At 34.2% G+C, this 17,871-nt stretch overlaps 2 protein-coding genes across 2 annotated transcripts; one reads left to right on the top strand and one right to left on the bottom strand.

The window, feature by feature from the left end:
- The first annotated feature begins 3,648 nt into the window (after positions 1–3,648).
- On the top strand, positions 3,649–5,740 carry LOC113766802 (UPF0481 protein At3g47200-like). Its single transcript, XM_027310953.1, has 2 exons — positions 3,649–3,789; positions 4,255–5,740. Exon 2 carries the CDS (start codon positions 4,280–4,282, stop codon positions 5,582–5,584), a length of 1,305 nt encoding a protein of 434 aa, XP_027166754.1. The 5' UTR covers positions 3,649–3,789; positions 4,255–4,279; the 3' UTR covers positions 5,585–5,740.
- Positions 5,741–6,976: 1,236 nt separating this feature from the next.
- On the bottom strand, positions 6,977–17,676 carry LOC113765959. Its single transcript, XM_027310195.1, has 8 exons — positions 17,461–17,676; positions 17,306–17,356; positions 16,757–16,810; positions 16,555–16,605; positions 16,358–16,408; positions 16,076–16,157; positions 9,370–9,526; positions 6,977–7,331 (listed from the first exon to the last, which is right to left on the bottom strand). The coding sequence occupies exons 1-8, from the start codon at positions 17,674–17,676 to the stop codon at positions 7,301–7,303; spliced, it is 693 nt and encodes a 230-aa protein (XP_027165996.1). The 3' UTR covers positions 6,977–7,300.
- Between the last annotated feature and the right edge of the window lie 195 nt (positions 17,677–17,871).

The raw sequence follows: 17,871 nt of genomic DNA, 5'->3' as shown, positions 1-17,871 counted from the left end.
GGCACAATGATATTTCGTCTGATAATAGATTATTTTCCAAAAACTAAGTGACGGGTGGCACAATGACATTTCATTTGATAACTTAAGTTACAAGTGGCAATTACAGAATGAGGTTTGGAAAAAAAAAAAAAAAAAAAAAAAGGCCTCAAGACCTCATAGGTCTTAAATGTTCTTTTTTGGATTTGAGAAAGTAATGAAATGCTTAAAACTTCAATTTGCTAAATGGCATTAGACATTGAATTTCTCGAACGGCAATCACGAGCCTTTTTAACCAAATGAATCTCCAGAAAAGTTATATAAAAGGCAACCATTATTTTGGTTTATATGTTGGAAGATGAATAGCCATTGATAACCAGTTGTCGATTAATATTAATAATGGACTCTTTTAGAAATTATAATATTAGAAGGGTCTTACAAAAATATTAAAAAAATAATAGTTTTACTTGTTATAATATGGTTACAGACGTCTGTGATGGCACTACTATTCTAATTGATATTTGAATTGAGGCCCGGATGGTGATTACGGTCGTCAGATTTGGAACTTTGGGAGCCTATCTTCAGTGGACTTGACATGTTGATGTGGCTGTGAAAATCCTTATTTACTTTCTCGTCTATCCATTTTTTGTTGTCGGCAGAATGGACAAAATAGTACTACGGGAAAATCGTCCAAAACGTCGCTCACATTTTGTAAAATGACTTTTTTCGTCCCTCACTTTTAAAAGTGTAATTTTATGTCCCTTACATATTCACATCGGTCAAATTTAGTCCCTAACTAGGTTTCCGATCATCTTTTGGCCGGAATCCATCACGTGCAAGGCATGTGATCATTTTTGAAGGGTAAATTTGTCAAATTATATTTTACATAATCTAATCTATAGTCCTCCACATTTTATAAAACAAATTTTTTCGTTCCTCACATTTTATAAAATGATTTTTTCATCCCTCACATTTCACAAAATGAATTTCTCCATCCCTCATATTTCAAAAAATGAATATTTCCATCCCTCACTAATTATGTGTGTGAGGGAAACCCTAAAATATATATATATGTGTGTGTGTGTGAATACATTTTGTTTAAATACATGTATATATCTATTTGATTTTACTTAATAATACGAATAGCATAAATATATGTATGTGTCTATTTGATTTCACTTAACAATACGAATACCATATATTATATGTGATCATTTGATTTCATCCGGTATTAGCTAGTAAAAAATCTTGCATTCATTGTTAAGTTGGTCAATAAAGCTATTTTTGGTCAACATACAATAAGAATATGCAAATTAAGGTTCTATTAGTAAATATTAGTCATAATCATACAAAAAGAGAAGATAGCCCACAAGTTGGGCCTAATCACATACATGTGTTTATGCTATTATTATTAAGCAAAATCAAATAGACATATACATGTGTTTAAAAAAAATGTATTCACACACATACTTAATGAGAAATGAAAAATTCATTTTTTGAAATGTGAGGGATGGAGAAATTCATTTTGTGAAATGTGAGGGATGAAAAAAATCATTTTATAAAATGTGAGGGACGAAAAAATTTGTTTTATAAAATGTGGAGGACTATAGATCAGATTATGTAAAATATAATTTGACAAATTTACCCTTAAAAAATGATCACGTGCCTTGCACGTGATAGATTCCGGCAAAAAAATGATCGGAAACCTAGTTAGGGAATAAATATGACCGATGTGAATATGTAAGGGACATAAAATTACACTTTTAAAAGTGAGGGACGAAAAAAGTCATTCTACAAAATGTGAGGGACGTTTTGAATGATTTTCCCTAGTACTACCCATCTTTGAGTTGGTGGTCACTACTAAGCTATTTAAAGCTTGATGAGGTACGAGGCAAGGGTTCATTCTATACAAATTGCCTCCCATCAATTGTCACATTAAATGATTTTTTAAAAAATTCAGATGGGTGCGTAGTACACCTCTCTGATCCGGTAATGGTTCAGTCTCCATCGACATCCCTAGGATAATGTAGGATACTATAGATAAAATGACTATTGACCAAAAAAAAAAAAAAAACTATGTAATAACTGTAATCTGTCGGCCATGTGATTTGCCATTGTTTCTTTTGAATCATTGTAGCTGGATATTGGTTCATAGTTGTGGCAAGTTGTGATTCCCTTGTCAGTTGTGCTTTGTGAATGGTGCACAATTAAGAATGAGTTTGATAAAACTAAAATCTGAAATCTGAAATTTAAATTTATTAAATTATAAAATTGAAGAGTATTAAATCTAATATATTTAAGTGTCTATCGCATTCAGTGATAAGTGAATAACTTATCACTAAAAGTAAGTTTTATCTAAAAAATTCAGTGTCACTTAATTAATTCAGATTTCAATTTTTAGTTATCAAATGGTTTGAATATGTTAAGATCTGAATCCATTAAATTTAAGTATTGCATTGGATTATCAAATAGGCCTAAATTCATTTCAACTTTCAATAGTGAATTTGTGATGCTGTGAAATGTGAATTGTGCTTCTTGTTGTGTTGTGTGCAACTGACACACATTAATCCCATTAAATTTGTTGTGAAATCACTGAAATGTGAATTCCAAATTGAGTAGACTGTGCTTCTATTTTGGCAAATTGGGAACAATTCGGTAATTTCGGTCTTAAACTGAATTCTGAATTCCATCCTCCCCACCAACCCGCTGCCACCACCACACTTCCCTTGGCGGTGCCGGCAACCTCTCTCCTACCTCTTTTTTTTTCTTTCTTTCTTCCCTCTCTCTCCTCCTCCTCCCTCCCTCCCTCTCCTCTTCCCCTCTTCCACTGCCACCCCTTCCCCTGCTTGTTGAGCGAGCAGAGCTGCAAGGTTCCGCGGAGTGGGTGGCGAGGGAAGGGGGAGGAGGAGGGGGAGTGAAGAAAAGGAAGAGGGTGGGAGGGAGAAGGAGGAAAGAGGGAGGGAGGGAAGAAAGGACCAAAGAAAAAAAAAGAGTCGCGTGAGAGAGAGGGAAGAAAGAAAGATAGGAAAAAAAAAAAAAGGAGTCCGGCGTGCCGACCGATGGTGGAGGTGGTGGTAGACTGAGGTCTGGGGAGTGTCTTTGGATCGACGATTATTTCACTTTATTTACACCTTATTTATACATACTGATTTGATTGCATCATCAACACATTTTTCAATCATCTTTTTATCTCATATGCATCATATCAAAAAAAGTGCTACACTAAAAATATTTTAAATAATTTACAATCCAAACATACTATTGTGTGCTTCAATATTTGAGATATGTATGTAAAAAACTTCGAAAAATGTTTTGAAATTATTGTATCTAAAATTGTTAAAAAACTTATAGAAAAAAAGTTAGACAAGAACTTGCCTTCCAAATAGACCCTATTCATTGTGTTTGGATAACAAATTATCTGGAATTTTTTTTAAAAGTACTATAACATATTTTTGATGTGATATATGTAAGATAAATAAATGGTTAAAAAATATATTTATATTGCAAGTAAATAAGAGTAAATAAAATAATGTGTAATTCAAGCCAACTCAATTATTCCACGGCACAACTGGCAGCTATTTCAGACCCCAAGTTCAACTGTGCAACTCCGTATTCTCATGTCATTTTTCTCCTGGTGGGGGAAAGCGCTCTGTGGAGGCAATAATGCTTTTATCTGCTGGTACGTTTCTTATCCATTAATTCATAGAGAAGTTCCTTAGTTCATCTCTTGCAGAAACATCTCATTGGAGAGGAGGGGTCCGCAAATATTCTTGACATTCAACTCCAACACCATAGCTTTTCTCGTCTCCTGAGGTGAAATTCTTAGTATGATTGAAACTCCAGCTTCGCTAGCGCTTCAGTTCATCTATATGCTAAAATCCTCTTGTTAATAAGTATTTGCCCTATTTGATACGCTGAATTTCATCCGTAATTTAGCAAAATGCTGATGGTGTGCTAGCTGGAATATCTCAAACATCAAAATAAGAATATAGTTGTTCCCTCGTTATCGTAGATGAAATCTCCCAAGACTGATTTTTTTTCTGTTTGTTCCTCTGTATCCGAGAGTTTGCCTATTAAGTATTCCATTGCAGAAATGAAGTTGGGCTATCCAAACCTCAACTTTTCTTGAACTTATTAGGTGGTCACAGTAATGCATACAAAGATTCTCACCTTTATAACATGCTACTTAAGTAACCATGATGAACAACCACAAAACTGTGCTCTTTTTCTTTCATTTTTGTTTCTGTTAACCATGAGCATCTTCTGTTCATTCCTTAGTGCAGTGGTTTTTCCTGAAGTAAACATGCAGCACAGTGAAAGAGAAGACGTCTCAGAAGACATCTCCATCACCGTTATTGATTCAGAGTTAGAATGCAGCATCTTTAGAATACACAACCTACTGCGGAAGGTAAATGAGAGTGCTTATGAACCAGAGATCATAGCAATAGGACCATATCATCACGGAAAACGTGATCTCATGAATATGGAGGGACACAAGGAGCAGTATCAGAAATTACTTCTTGGTCAAAATATTAAAAAATATGTTGAAGCAGTGGGGCCACTGAAGGAAAAAGCACAAAAATGCTATGCAAAGCCCATTAACCCTTCACCACAAGATTTTGTCAATATGATGGTGTTAGATGGCTGTTTTATCATACAATTATTACTTCACTTCAACAGACAGAATGTGAGAGACAACAATGATCCTATTTTCAAACAGGATTGGATTCTGAACAGTTTACAGCGCGATTTAATGTTATTGGAGAACCAGCTTCCTTTCTTCATTCTCTGCAAATTGTATGAAACACTTGAGCTTCCAAACGAAGGAGGTGGATTGATTAGTCTTGCCTTGAACTTTTTCATTGATCTTTTACCAGTTCAAGTGTCAGCAAACAAAAATGGAAATGCACTGGACAACATCAGACATTTACTTGACGAAAACAGAAATCCACTGGATGACATCAGACATTTGCTTGACTTGATTCACAGATTTTGGTCGACTTCAAAACTCAAGCCTCAAAATGATGTGGAAAGGAGTACAGGAGAGTACGAGTCGATCCGTTGTTCCACACAACTTGCAGAGGCTGGAATCAAGTTAGAGAAATTCAACCGAAAAGACATATTTGACATACAATTCAACAATGGTTCACTGCAGATCCCAACGTTGGTCATTGAAGACCGGACAGAATCTTTCCTCCGAAACCTCATTGCCTATGAGCAATATCGTGGGGGTGGAGGTGATCAAATCAACATTGTGACAGACTATGTGACATTCTTGGGTTGCCTCATCAAGTCTGAAAAGGATGTAACAAAACTCTCCCACCATGGAATCATTCGTAACCTTGTTGGTGAGGATGAAGTCATCTCTCAAATGTTGAACAAATTGACTGTCTGCATCATTGGGCCAAGTAGAAACTTCCATTACGCTGAGATATTCGGAAGACTTAACATCCATTGCAACAGAATTGTGAATCGATGGATGGCTAAGTTAAAGAGAAATTATTGCAACAGTCCTTGGAAAATAATTTCGATTATTGTTGCCTGTCTTCTGCTGATACTTACTTTGTTACAGACTATATTTTCGATTTTATCTTGGAAGAAGCAATAGTTTGACAAAGGCCAACTGTTAGTTTGTCGAAGACTATGTAACAAGACATTTGAGTTTCTGTCCTGTTGCAACTTGCGAGCTTTGGATCAAGGACCATTGATTTTCAATGTTGTACTTCTATATTATATGGAACTGTGCTTTTACCTTGTCAACTTACATTATGCCATGTTTACTCAAGAGTCAAATTCAAATAACTAATCATAAATCAAAATTTCAAAAGCATCTTGAATTTTCTATGCAAAGTGTTCGATTTCAGGGCTTTTAGTCAGGTTCTTTTTTCACTTTCAATGAGATTACCAAATTAAGGGTCAATCGTGTGCTTTCCTATTTTAGTCCGACATTTTTCCAACTATTTTATCGAGCAAAAATCCTTTACTACATGAAAGACTATACTTGAGACGTAGCTATCTCAGAAAATTGGTTTGTAATTTCCTTTCAAGCATTGGATCAAGGTCCTATGATTCTGCAAGGCGTACGTGTTTTCAGGAGGTATTGTTTTGGTACTAGAAATTCCTGAAAATGCAATTATAAATTTACTTCAAATACTTTCCACTCTAAACCCAATTTTGTACTATCCTACTGGTATATATCAATCCAGTTTTTTTTTGGAAGTATCAGAAGAAAATGTATTGTAGCACGATGCATCTTCTTTATGTCATGCAATTTCCTCACAGTTACGTCCACTTGCACCCTTTCGCAGCATAAGTTCCTCTGTCTGTGCATTTGTGTCATTTTACCAATACCTAGGTCTCTAAATGCATGAAAATGTATCTTAATGGGTATATGAAATGTCCCTTAAACCTTGATTTTCTCACGGAAATACCCCTTGATTCCAATCATAGTTTGTACATGTCTGAAGATATAAACCTGAACACAACATTCAAATTGTGTTAATATAACGATTGATTGGTATTAGTTTTTCACGGTGGATGGTGACAATGTGCAGTGCTTCCTTTCACTCATTAGTTTTGATTGATATGCCACAGAAAAGATTAGGTAGCAATTTGATTAAAACTCCTTGAGTGGATACTGAATAGTTTGCAGATCGACCTTCCCGTCTTCAATGGATGGCTGAGTCAAAGCTAAACTATTTGAATAGTCTCTGGGGTATAATTTCGATTCTTGCTGCCTCTCTTCTGCTGCCACTTTTGTTACAGACAATATTTTCGATTTTATCTTGGAAGAGCCATTAGTTTGACAAAGACCATCAGTTTAGTTTGTCGAAGATTATGTTTTTTTTTTTTGAACAAAAAAATTTGCTTTGATTGTCTTATTAAAAAACTCCAAAACCAAACACGCGACAGAAAAGATTCGCTATAGAAAAGAGCCATTGATCTTTCCATGGGACCTTTCAAGTGATCTTTTGCCAGGTGCAGCGACTGGATGTGACAATGAAAGTTAATTCACATGATAACCTCACACATTTGCCTGACTTATTTCACAGAAATTGGTCGAGTTTGAAGCTCAAGCCCAATAAAGATGTAACAAGGAGCACAGGAGGAGATTTGCCTTTGATATCCACTGTTCAACAGAACTTGCGGAGACTGGAAAACTTAGGTCCCTTTTGGATTGCTATTTTCTAGAGTTTTTATAAAATATAAATGTATTGTAGCGATGAATTTGATCAAAAACCCACAAAATCTTGAGTAAGAAAAGGAGTCTTGGAACTGAAAACCAACAATTCCTCCAAACTGCAACGGGCAATGGTATTCTTTCTTATTCCTCCGCGTAGCAAAAGCAAAACCAACTGGAAATAAAAATGGTAAGCTTAGTCTGTATCTTCTCCGTCATAACCCAATCATATTTTGCACTAATACTTTCTTAAAACTAAGAGTTCAAAGTCATCAATCAATTGAGGCCCTTTTCAAGATAAGATAGAAAATTTTGTACACTGTTTTAGGTGTTTTAGGATAGCAATTGCATGATAACAAGAAGTTAACATTTTATCAAGTAATTACTGGGTTTAGAAATAAGTGTAGCAAAAGAATAAAATGAAAAGATGAAACTTCAAATAATTGAATTTAACTTTAAAAATTCAAATAGTTATTATCAATTAAGTAACTGACATTGTAATGTTATAAAGCTGCCCAAGAAGTTGTTTAGGGTTCTTAGTTTTCTGGTATTTTATTTATTTTTCTAGTCCATGTTTCTTCTTAGCAGCTTTCTTTTTTTCACATTTCCTAATCTATTTAGATGTTTTTAGTAGTTTCTTGCTTTCCAAATGGTTTCCAAGTTTAATGTTTCCTGTTTTGTTAAATTTCTAATATTCATATTAATATTCATACCAGTTCTTTTGAAGTGGAGGAGTCTAATACAGAACATCAAGTCCCAGGCTCGAAAATTATCAATAAAGCTACCCAAGGAGCAGTTTGAAAATCTTAATTAGGATAGCCATCATAGTATTTTTTTTTTAGTGTTTTATTTATTTTTCTAGTCCATATTTCTTTTTCATTATGTTTCCTTTTGTGTTTAAATGTTTTTAGTAGTTTGTTGCTTTCTAAGTATATTCCTAGTTTTGATATTTCCTATTTTATTAAGTTCTTTACTAGCCTAGAGCCTATACATAAGTCTAGTTCTAGTATTCATATATATCAGACTTTTCTGGATTAAACAATTTTAGTTGATTTCATCAATTGTTCCTGAGTGCGATCAAGGTTAAGATTATGTTGAATCTATTTTTTTTTTTTAGCCTTGAATTCATTTTTTTTTATAGAGGGAATTCGTATAACCCTTTTCTGATCTATGCTTTTGTTTTGTATCGTTAGTGTGCATTACAAAAATTAACACACTAACTCCTCTCATACTTTACATATAATAAGATAAGATGTCACACAGATTATTAATGGAGTTTTGGTCAAATTAGTACCAGTATTTTGTTGTAAGGACTCACTTATTTCTAATGGAACTACTAAGGAATGGATTAACTCAACATTTGAAACATATTGGAATGGCATATAAAATAGAAAGTTTAAGGACTAAAAATAATTTTGTAGAAAAGTTTGACTTTGGTATTAATTCACCTCAAAATTTTCTTTTTTTTCAATCAACATTTTTGCAAAATCAACATAGATGTGTAGATACTCCAAAAGAATAATTGATGTATGTAAATTTTTTGTGTGTCTATCCAAATACCCAATCTTGATGTTTCATTAAGTTTGTTTTTCTGGTTGATCTTTCAATTTAGAGAAAAATGTGTAGTTTTAATATCCAAACTTTGACATACGAGCGGTTTTAGTTCCCAAATTTTGGACAAAAACAAATATGGTACCCAATTTTTCAACTTTTGAGCACATTTAGTACATTTAACAATTTTTTCCAAAATTGTAACTGAAAAAAGCCATGTGATAGTCACATATCCGACAACTATTGTATAAAACATGTCAAAAAAATGTAAAGTATTCTTCTAACACTAAGTACTTAGTTTAAGGACTAAATTTAACTTTTTTTTGTTAGTATCTTTTTATATAATAGTTGGCGAAAATGTGACTCTTTCCTATTGCAATTTGAAAAAAATCCATCAAAGGTTATAAATGCTTGTGCTCAAAAGTTCAAAGATTGGGTACCAGATTTGCTTTTGTCTAGAGTTTGGGAAATAAAATTGCTCATGTGTCAAAATTTGGATACCAAAATTGCATTTTTCTCTTCAGTTTATGTCTCATTTATTGTTATATTCTAGATTGTCCTATCAATTTCTATTGGAAGACGAACAGTTTGACATAAAATGGTTATGAAGAATAAGATACTACTGTAGAAGAAGAGAGCAGTTAAGATCTGTTAGTCTTTACCACTTAACGGACGCACTCTGGGACTTGCCTTTGACCTCTTTTTCCTCCATCTTTCCAGCATTATTCTCACGGGAAACATTTTCGTAAAGCATTTTTGTTAACGTGCTGGTAACGTCATCCGTCGATCCTTCAGTATCAAAATTTTGACTGCTCTCATCTGTACGTAGCAAAGATGAACAAGTCATGTAAGAATTCATCAACATCAGTTGTGTTGTATTTTTCATCGGCTTTAACATGAAAGGTAAGATGACTGAGTAAAAGATTATGTGAATAAACTTTAGAACATCCATTGGTTTAATATATGCACATGAAATGAACAAGGAGGAAAGTTGAATGTTACCTTGCTCGTCAACTATTTGGAATTTAAACTGTGCTCCCTCAAGGTTTAAGTTTTTACTGGTTGGCCTAAAAATATAATAAAATAACAAGGGTTTTTACTGCTTGATGTAATACTAGTTGGTTAATTTTGTTTTGAAATTAGTCCAAGATTAACTTGCAAATTTTACCTTACTTCACATGGAAAACAAAATATTACTTCTACTTCATATTTATGCACTTTCTCTTGCAGTTTAAAACATGATGTCCAACCACTTTTCTTTATCACATGCATACGTTCAACACAGAAATTGCCAGAATATTTTTTGTTTTACAAATACCTTAAAAAATAACCATCCAAATGCAGTCGATGTTATGGAGATATACATTTATGTACGCAAGACATAAGTGTTGATAAATATATTGTTGAATTCTTGATTTATATATTGAGTCTCTTTACTGGATTTTCTCCTCGGGTTTTCCTCCCTAACATTTCTCCCCAAGAAAAGAAGAGCTCTTTGCTGTAGGTATTACATAACTAAAAATTTGTTTCGTTGGTAATTAACAGCAAAGCGTCCACGATTTGTTTTTTTTAACTCTATAACTCTCAAAGGAACACATTCTTAAGATGAAGAATTATGTTGGCTGGCTCATGATTGGTCTGCTAACTCCTTCGTGCATTAGTTCAAAAGTCTTGTATTTTCTGTTATGGTTTATCATATTTGGATTGCACGTAACGCTGTGATGAGGTTCAGCGTACGGTAATTGTTTATGTGGCGTTGTCCCACATCGGCTTTTGTATAAGCAAACCTTTCCCTTAGTTGCCTATAAATATAGTGGGCCTGTGATGGGGTTAAGTGCACCAAAACCAAGAGAGCATTAGTGGGTTATTTGGGCCTTTGGGTCATTAAATCTTTTATTTAGTTAAAAACTTTTGGATTCTCTTGTGCTTTTAGTATTATGTGTTTTGGTTTTAAGAACACTTTCCTAAGGCATCTTTTGTATTTTCTTCTTCATAGTAAAATATTGCTCCTCTTCCGCCCGTGGACGTAGGTCAATTTGACCGAACCACGTAAATTTCTGTGTTCTTGTTTTACTTATTTCTGCTTTGTTATTTGTCTTTTGGGGTTGCCAAAAATCCTTTCATCAATTTCCTGGGCCAGACCTAACAAATTGGTATCAGAGCTTTTTCGGAGGTTTTGAATTTTGTGGCAACAATGACAATAATAAAGACTGTCGTCGAGAAATTTGACAGGAATGTCAATTTCGAGATGTGGCAACTCAAGATGGAGCCCATTTTGGTTCAAGACGGAGTTGATCTAGCGATACACGGAATTGAGAAAAAGCCAGAGGGTGTGACAGATGCAAATTTTGCTGAGATGGATAAGAAGGCAAGATCCAGTATTATCTTAAATCTCTCTGACGAGATTTTGCAGGAGGTAACCACTGAGACTTCGGCAAAGACCATGTGGGACAAACTCAAGGTCTTGTACATAAAGAAGACAGTTGATAATCGGCTTTATTTGAAACAAAGTTTGTATATGCTTCGCATGATTGAAGGTACATCTATACTCTCACATCTTGATAAATTTGATTCCATTATTATGGATTTGGAGAATATAGATTCGAAAATTGATGATGAGGATCAGGCCCTGTTAATTTTGTGTTCCTTTCCCCAATCTTTTAAACATTTTCGCGATACTATGATTTATGAAAAAGAAACAATTTCGTATCGAAAAATTAAATCTGTATTAAAATCTAAAGAGCAGATAGACAGGGATATTACTGGAGAATTTAATGGAGGTCAGACAGAAGGTCTGGTTGTTAGGGCAGAACTGAGAGAAGAGAATTTGATAAAAGTAGATCTAAATTCAGACATAGAAATGTGGAGTGCAATTATTGTCATAAAATGGGGCACATTAAGGCAGATTGTTTCAAATTAAAAAATAAATTGAAACAAAAGGGGAAACCTGGTGAGAAAAATTTTGAGACTGCCGAAACTGGCGTTGCAGCTGATGAGAGTGAAGGAAATATTTTCTTTGTGACTGATGACAGGACAAGATCTAAAAATGAATGAATTTTAGATCCGGGGTGCTCTTATCACATGTGTCCTAATAGGGATTTATTTTCCACTTATGAATCTTATAATGGTGGAATTATTTTTGATGGGCAATAATGCAGCTTGCAATGTTGTTGGTAAGGGTACAATTCGAATTAAAATGCATGATGGTATTGTGAGGACGCTTACTAATGTTAGACATGTTCCTGATTTAAAAAAGAATCTCATCTCTTTAGGTACCCTAGAGGCTCTTGGGTGCAAATACACAGCTGAAAATGGCGTTATGAAGGTTTCTAAAGGTGCTCTCGTTGTAATGAAAGCTTGCATGGTTGGTAGTTTATATGTTTTGCAGGGATCTATTGTCACATGTTCGATTGCCGTTTCGTCATCATCATCTTCTTTGTCTGATTCTGACATCACCAAATTGTGGCATATGAATTTGGGACATATGAGCGAGAAAGGCTTGGGTATACTAAACAAAAGGGGACTTCTTTGCGGTTAGAGTACTGGATCACTGGAATTCTGTGAACATTGTATCTTTGGGAAGCAAAAAAGAGTTAGTTTCAATTTTCCAGTAATTCATAAGACGAAAGGTACTCTTGATTATATTCATTCAGATTTATGGGGTCCATCTCGTGTTCCGTCTAAGGGTGGTGCCAGGTATATGTTGACTTTCATTGATGATTATTCAAAGAAAGTTTAGGTTTATTTTCTTAAACATAAGAATGATGTTTACCTCACTTTCAAGTAATGGAAAGTTTTGATTGAGAAACAGACAGGTAAACAAATCAAGCGGTTTAGAACAGATAATGGCATGAAATTTTGTGAAAGAGAATTTGATGAATTTTGCAAGAATGAAGGAATTGTTCGGCATCATACTGTCAGGATGACGCCTCAACAAAACGGTGTGGTTGAACGTATGAACAGAACACTTTTGGAGAGAACGAGGTGCATGATCTCTAACGCAGGGTTGGCAAAAGATTTTTGGGTTGAGCCAATTTCTATGGCCTATTATATTGTCAATCGTGCTCCTTCTGCTGCTCTTAATTTCAAAACTCCTGAGGAAGTTTGGTCAGGTACTCCTACTGATTATTCTGATTTTAAAATTTTTGAGTATCCAGCATACATGCATGTAAATGATGAAAAATTGGAATTTCGAGTTAAAAAGTGTATTTTCCTTGGGTATACTTCTGGGGTGAAAGGATACAGATTATGGTGTCCTGATCCTAAATTTTCAAAATTTATAATCAGTAGAGATATTACTTTTGATGAATTCTCTATGTTATCTTTCAAGAAGGAGTCTTCTAGTTCTTGTCAAACAGATGATAGTATGCAGAAGCAGGTGGAGCTTGAGATTGATAGTTTTGGTCCTTCTATTCAACAAGTGCCAGTAGATGCATCTGAATCTACTGATAAAAATAATTCAGAAGAGAAATAATATTCCATTGCCAGAGATAGACCAAGGAGGGATATTCGACCACCACAAAGATATGCAAATTTGGTTGCATATGTTTTGTCTATTGCAGAAGAAACTGATGTAGTTGATGAGCCTACTACTTATTCAGATGCGATTTCTTGTGATGATTTTGCTAAGTGGTTGGTTGCGATGAATGAAGAAATTGAGTCTCTCCATCGAAATGGAACTTGGGTTCTTGTGAAGCCGCCTCCAGGTAAGAAAATTGTTAGATGCAAATGAATTTTCAAGAAGAAAGAAGGTATTCCAGGAGTTGAAAATGCAAGGTACAAAGCACGTTTGGTTGCAAAGGGTTATAGTCAGGTACAAGGTGTTGATTTTAATGAAGTACTTTCACCTTTTGTTAAGCATAACTCTATTTGTGTTTTGCTTGATTTAGTTGCCATGTATGATTTGGAATTGGAGCAACTTGATGTTAAGACAGCTTTATTACATGGTGAAATTGAAGAAAAAATTTATATGAAGCAACATCAGGAATTTGAAATTGAGGGAAAGGAAGACCATGTTTGTTTGTTAAAGAAATCCTTATATGGATTGAAACAATTTCCAAGACAGTGGTATAAGAGATTTGATACTTTTATGTTGAGTCATGGTTATTCAAAGAGCATGTATGATAGTTGCGTTTACTTCCGGAAATTAGATGATGGTTCTTTTATTTATTTGTTGCTTTATATTGATGACATGCTCATTGCTGCCAAGAATTTATCAGAAATTCACACTTTGAAATTGCAGTTAAGTAGTGAATTTGACATGAAATATTTGGGAGCAGCTAAGAAAATTCTTTGCATGGAGATCAAAAGAGACCGATGAGCTGAAAAATTATTCTTAACTCAAGAAAATTATCTTGAGAAGGTCTTGGAGAAATTTGGCATGAAAGATACTAAACCTGTTACTACTCCTCTTGCTAATCATGTTCGACTATCTACTGCTCAGTCACCACAGTCAGTTGAAGAGGAAGAGTATATGGTACGGGTTCCTTATTCCAACGCAGATGGCAGCATTATGAATGCAATGGTTTGTATTTGTCCAGATATTGCACAAGCAGTCAGTGTGGTTAGCAGGTATATGTCGTGTCCTGGAAAAGCATATTGGCAGGCTATAAAGTGGATTCTCAGATACTTACGAGAGACTTCAAATTGTAGTTTGAAGTTTAGAAGCAATAATGACACTTTGGTTGGTTTTGTAAATTCTGACTATGTTAGGGATCTTGACAGGAGAAGATCACTTTCAGGTTACGTATTTTGCATTAGCGGTTGTGTAGTTAGTTGGAAAGCTACTTTACAACCCGTTGTAACTTTATCTACTACGGAGACAGAATATATGGTCATGATTGACGCAATCAAAGAAGCCTTGTGATTGAAGAGTCTGTTTGGCGAACTTAGTCTGCATCAAGGTGTTACTACTATTTATTGTGATAGTCAAAGTGCCATTCATTTGACTAAAGACCAGATATATCATGAGAGAACGAAACACATTGATGTGAAATTTCATTTCATTCGAGATACTATTGTTGGTGGAAAAGTCCTTGTTCAGAAAATCAGTACCAAAGAGAATTCTGCTGACATGTTTGCGAACCTCTTCCAGTTTACAAGTTCAAGAAATGGTTGAATTGGGTTGGTATTCGTTGTTGGTGATTTAGGCCCATTGAGGCTTATGTGGAGAAGGTGGAACAGTTTTGCTATTGTTGATGTTAGGGACACGCCAAGGTGGAGATTTGTTAATGTGGCGTTGTCCCACATCGACTTTTGTATAAGGGAACCTTTCCCGTAGTTGCATATAAATATAGTGGGCCTGTGATGGGGTTAAGTGCACCAAAACCAAGAGAGCATTAGTGAGCTATTTGGGCCTTTGGGTCATTAAGCCTTTTGTTTAGTTAAATACTTTTGGGTTCTCTTGTGTTTTTAGTATTAGGTGTTTTGGTTCTAGAAATACTTTCCTAAGGCATCTTTTGTATTCTCTTCTTTATAGTAAAATATTTCGCCTCCTCCGCCCGTGGACGTTGGTCAATTTGACCGAACCACGTAAATTCCTGTGTTCTTGTTTTACTTATTTCTGCTTTGTTATTTGTCTTTTGGGGTTATCAAAAATTCTTTCGTCAATTTTCTGGGGCTAGACCTAACAGTAATAGCTTAGGGTAAGATTCCAAAAACTCATGAAACTTGGAAGTTGGCTTTAGAATGAGGTTTGTCTTGTAAATGTTTTAGTTAGCTTTTGAGACTTTGTAAATGGTATAGGCTACTTTTATGCATTTAAGATTCTTTTAAAAAATTTCTTTTTCAGTAGGAAAGAGTGGAACTTAATAGAGGAGGAATTTGAATTCGAGACTTTTAATTCTTGAAATCTCAACTTTAACCACTAAATTAAGTTTTTGTTGAATACATATTTAAGATTGTTTTTCTTGTAAATCTTCACTGTTGATCTTAAAAATAAGTTTTACAGTTTGCTTGAAGACAGATATATATATATATATATATATATATTAAACTGAAAGAAATGATATATACACTCTACTTATATAAACCTCTTGTTTTGCTTTTTCCTTATGTGGAAAAACAAAACTTTCGTGCGCAATTTTATTATGAGAGTTTTTTTTTTAGTCCTTTCATTTAATAGAAAAACAGAAAGTGGAATATATAGATCAATATTCTTAATTAATGCAGATAAGTAAAGCTTGTAATCTTCTCAATTAGGAAAAAGTTGAATATATGTGAATCTTATATCTTTTCCTTTTTCTAATTCCCTTCTTAAAATGCAGTTCTTATTACATTAATTTCTAATGGTTGGTGTATCTTATCAATTTATTCCATAAATCTTTCGTCAAAAAATTAAACTAAATTAAACTTGAAATTAGTACATACCGGTGACTCTTCTTGAATGTCTCCGTCTCGTATTTGGGTTATTGGGCACAACTTCTTCACTTGCTGGTACTCCAGTTTCAACCTTAAAAATATATATATAAAACAAATGAATATTTGGAGAAATTTAGGAAAGAAATGAATTCATTATATGCATAACAGGTATCATCTGAAAAGGTTGTGAAAATTAGAGGTCCAGTTTTCAATTCACCCCTTCACCACCTCACTTTTTGAATCCCATCCTTCCTCTACTTTAGAAAAGCGGGGAAAAAATTCTCATCTCACATTTGGGTTATCTGGCGCACCGTTTTCAACTATTGGATTTTCAATGACAACCTGCAAAGTAAGGAATAACTGTTGATCTCATTCATCATATTTTCATCTTATTTGGAGAAGTAAGAGGAAAAAATCCATCAATCTTAAGCATTTAAAAAAAAAAAAAAAAGAGTTCTCCTTGATGATATTGGTGGTCTGGATCTCACATTTGAGCTATCAAGCGAAGCATTTTCAGTTGCTAGTGTTTGGGTTCCAACCTGCCAAAAAAAGGGCAAAAAAAAAAACGAATACATCAACAAATATTGAGTTGAATCATAATATTTTTCTGTTATTTGGAAAAATTAGAAAGTGGTTCAATGAATTTAAAATCAATATTGTTCACAAAGGCGATGATTGTCTAAGCCTCACATTTGAGTTATTGGCCGCAACATCTTCAGTTTTCGGTGTAGCTTCAGTCTTAACCTTCAAACAAAGAAAATCAAACATTGAATTGAATCACCATATGTTTTTATTACATATCAATGTTTCCTAGTAATATATGCATCAGGGATGTAGATGGATGATATATGTACAAAAATTTGAAATTCAAGTATCTAGAATCAATTGGCCCACTCTTTAGAGTCGATTCCTTTAGAGTAGGTTCCCCCCTAAAAGTAGGAGTAGGAGTAAGTTAGGTTAGACTAGATGTGCCGTTACGACAAAAAAAAAAAAAAAATCTAAACTTCCTAATTTATACACTGTTTATCTAGACTTCTTAGCATTGAGATACTCTTGACATTTTAGTTTGCTCCGTTGCTAATGACAATTTCATGACTTTGACATTTTAATGTAAAAACATAAAAAAGTGATATATATAACTTGAGAGAAACCATAAAAGGGTTATCTGATAAAGTGTTAATTTGTAATTTACTCGTAAATATGAGACCAATATTTTTCTCGAAGGGGTGTAATTCTCACATTTGAGTTCTGGGCCGCAACATCTTCAATTGTTGGTGCTGTAATTCCAACCTTCAAAAATAAAAAATAAAAAAGAAAATTGAAAACTGAATGGAATCATCATATTTTTGGTTTTTTTTTGGGGAAATTAGAAGGAAAAAAAATACTCTTCTTACAGGTGGGCATCCACCAGATCCCACATTTGAGCTATCAAGCGTAGCATTCTCAGCTGCTGGTGTAGTAGTTACAACCTTCAAAGTCTCTTGTCCAGTTCTCACATTTGAGTTATTGACCTCAGCATCTTCTGTTGTTGGTGCTTCAGATGTAACCTTTTGAGATAAAGCAAGAAAAGAAACAAAAAGAAGATCAATAATTAGTTGAATTAATCCCATGTTTCTGCTTTTCTTGGAAAGTACCATACAAAATTCAATAATTTCATGCACGAATTTATACAAATGTAGTCCTAAAGACACGTCCTGTCTATGTACAACTTCAAGAAACATTAATCAATAAGTAAGAGAAGGAGTTTCAAAGAGTTCAATTGCTAGCTGCCCTCACACAAAAAATTTCAAATAAGTCACTAAACT

This window comes from Coffea eugenioides, chromosome 3 (genome assembly GCF_003713205.1).
Source record: "Coffea eugenioides isolate CCC68of chromosome 3, Ceug_1.0, whole genome shotgun sequence".
Classification (NCBI taxonomy): Eukaryota; Viridiplantae; Streptophyta; class Magnoliopsida; order Gentianales; family Rubiaceae; genus Coffea; species Coffea eugenioides.
This window is presented reverse-complemented; position numbering and strand designations above follow the sequence as displayed.

Excerpts from the sequence above, each read along its gene's own strand:
- LOC113766802 (XM_027310953.1), top strand. The coding sequence starts at position 4,280 with ATGCAGCACAGTGAAAGAGAAGACGTCTCAGAAGACATCTCCATCACC.
- LOC113765959 (XM_027310195.1), bottom strand. The coding sequence starts at position 17,676 with ATGGGATTAATTCAACTAATTATTGATCTTCTTTTTGTTTCTTTTCTT. Across the intron at positions 16,606-16,756 it reads TTGCGGCCAATAACTCAAAT|GTTGGAACCCAAACACTAGC; the intron begins GTGAGGCTTAGA and ends TTTTTTTGGCAG. Across the intron at positions 16,409-16,554 it reads CTTCGCTTGATAGCTCAAAT|GTTGTCATTGAAAATCCAAT; the intron begins GTGAGATCCAGA and ends CTTACTTTGCAG.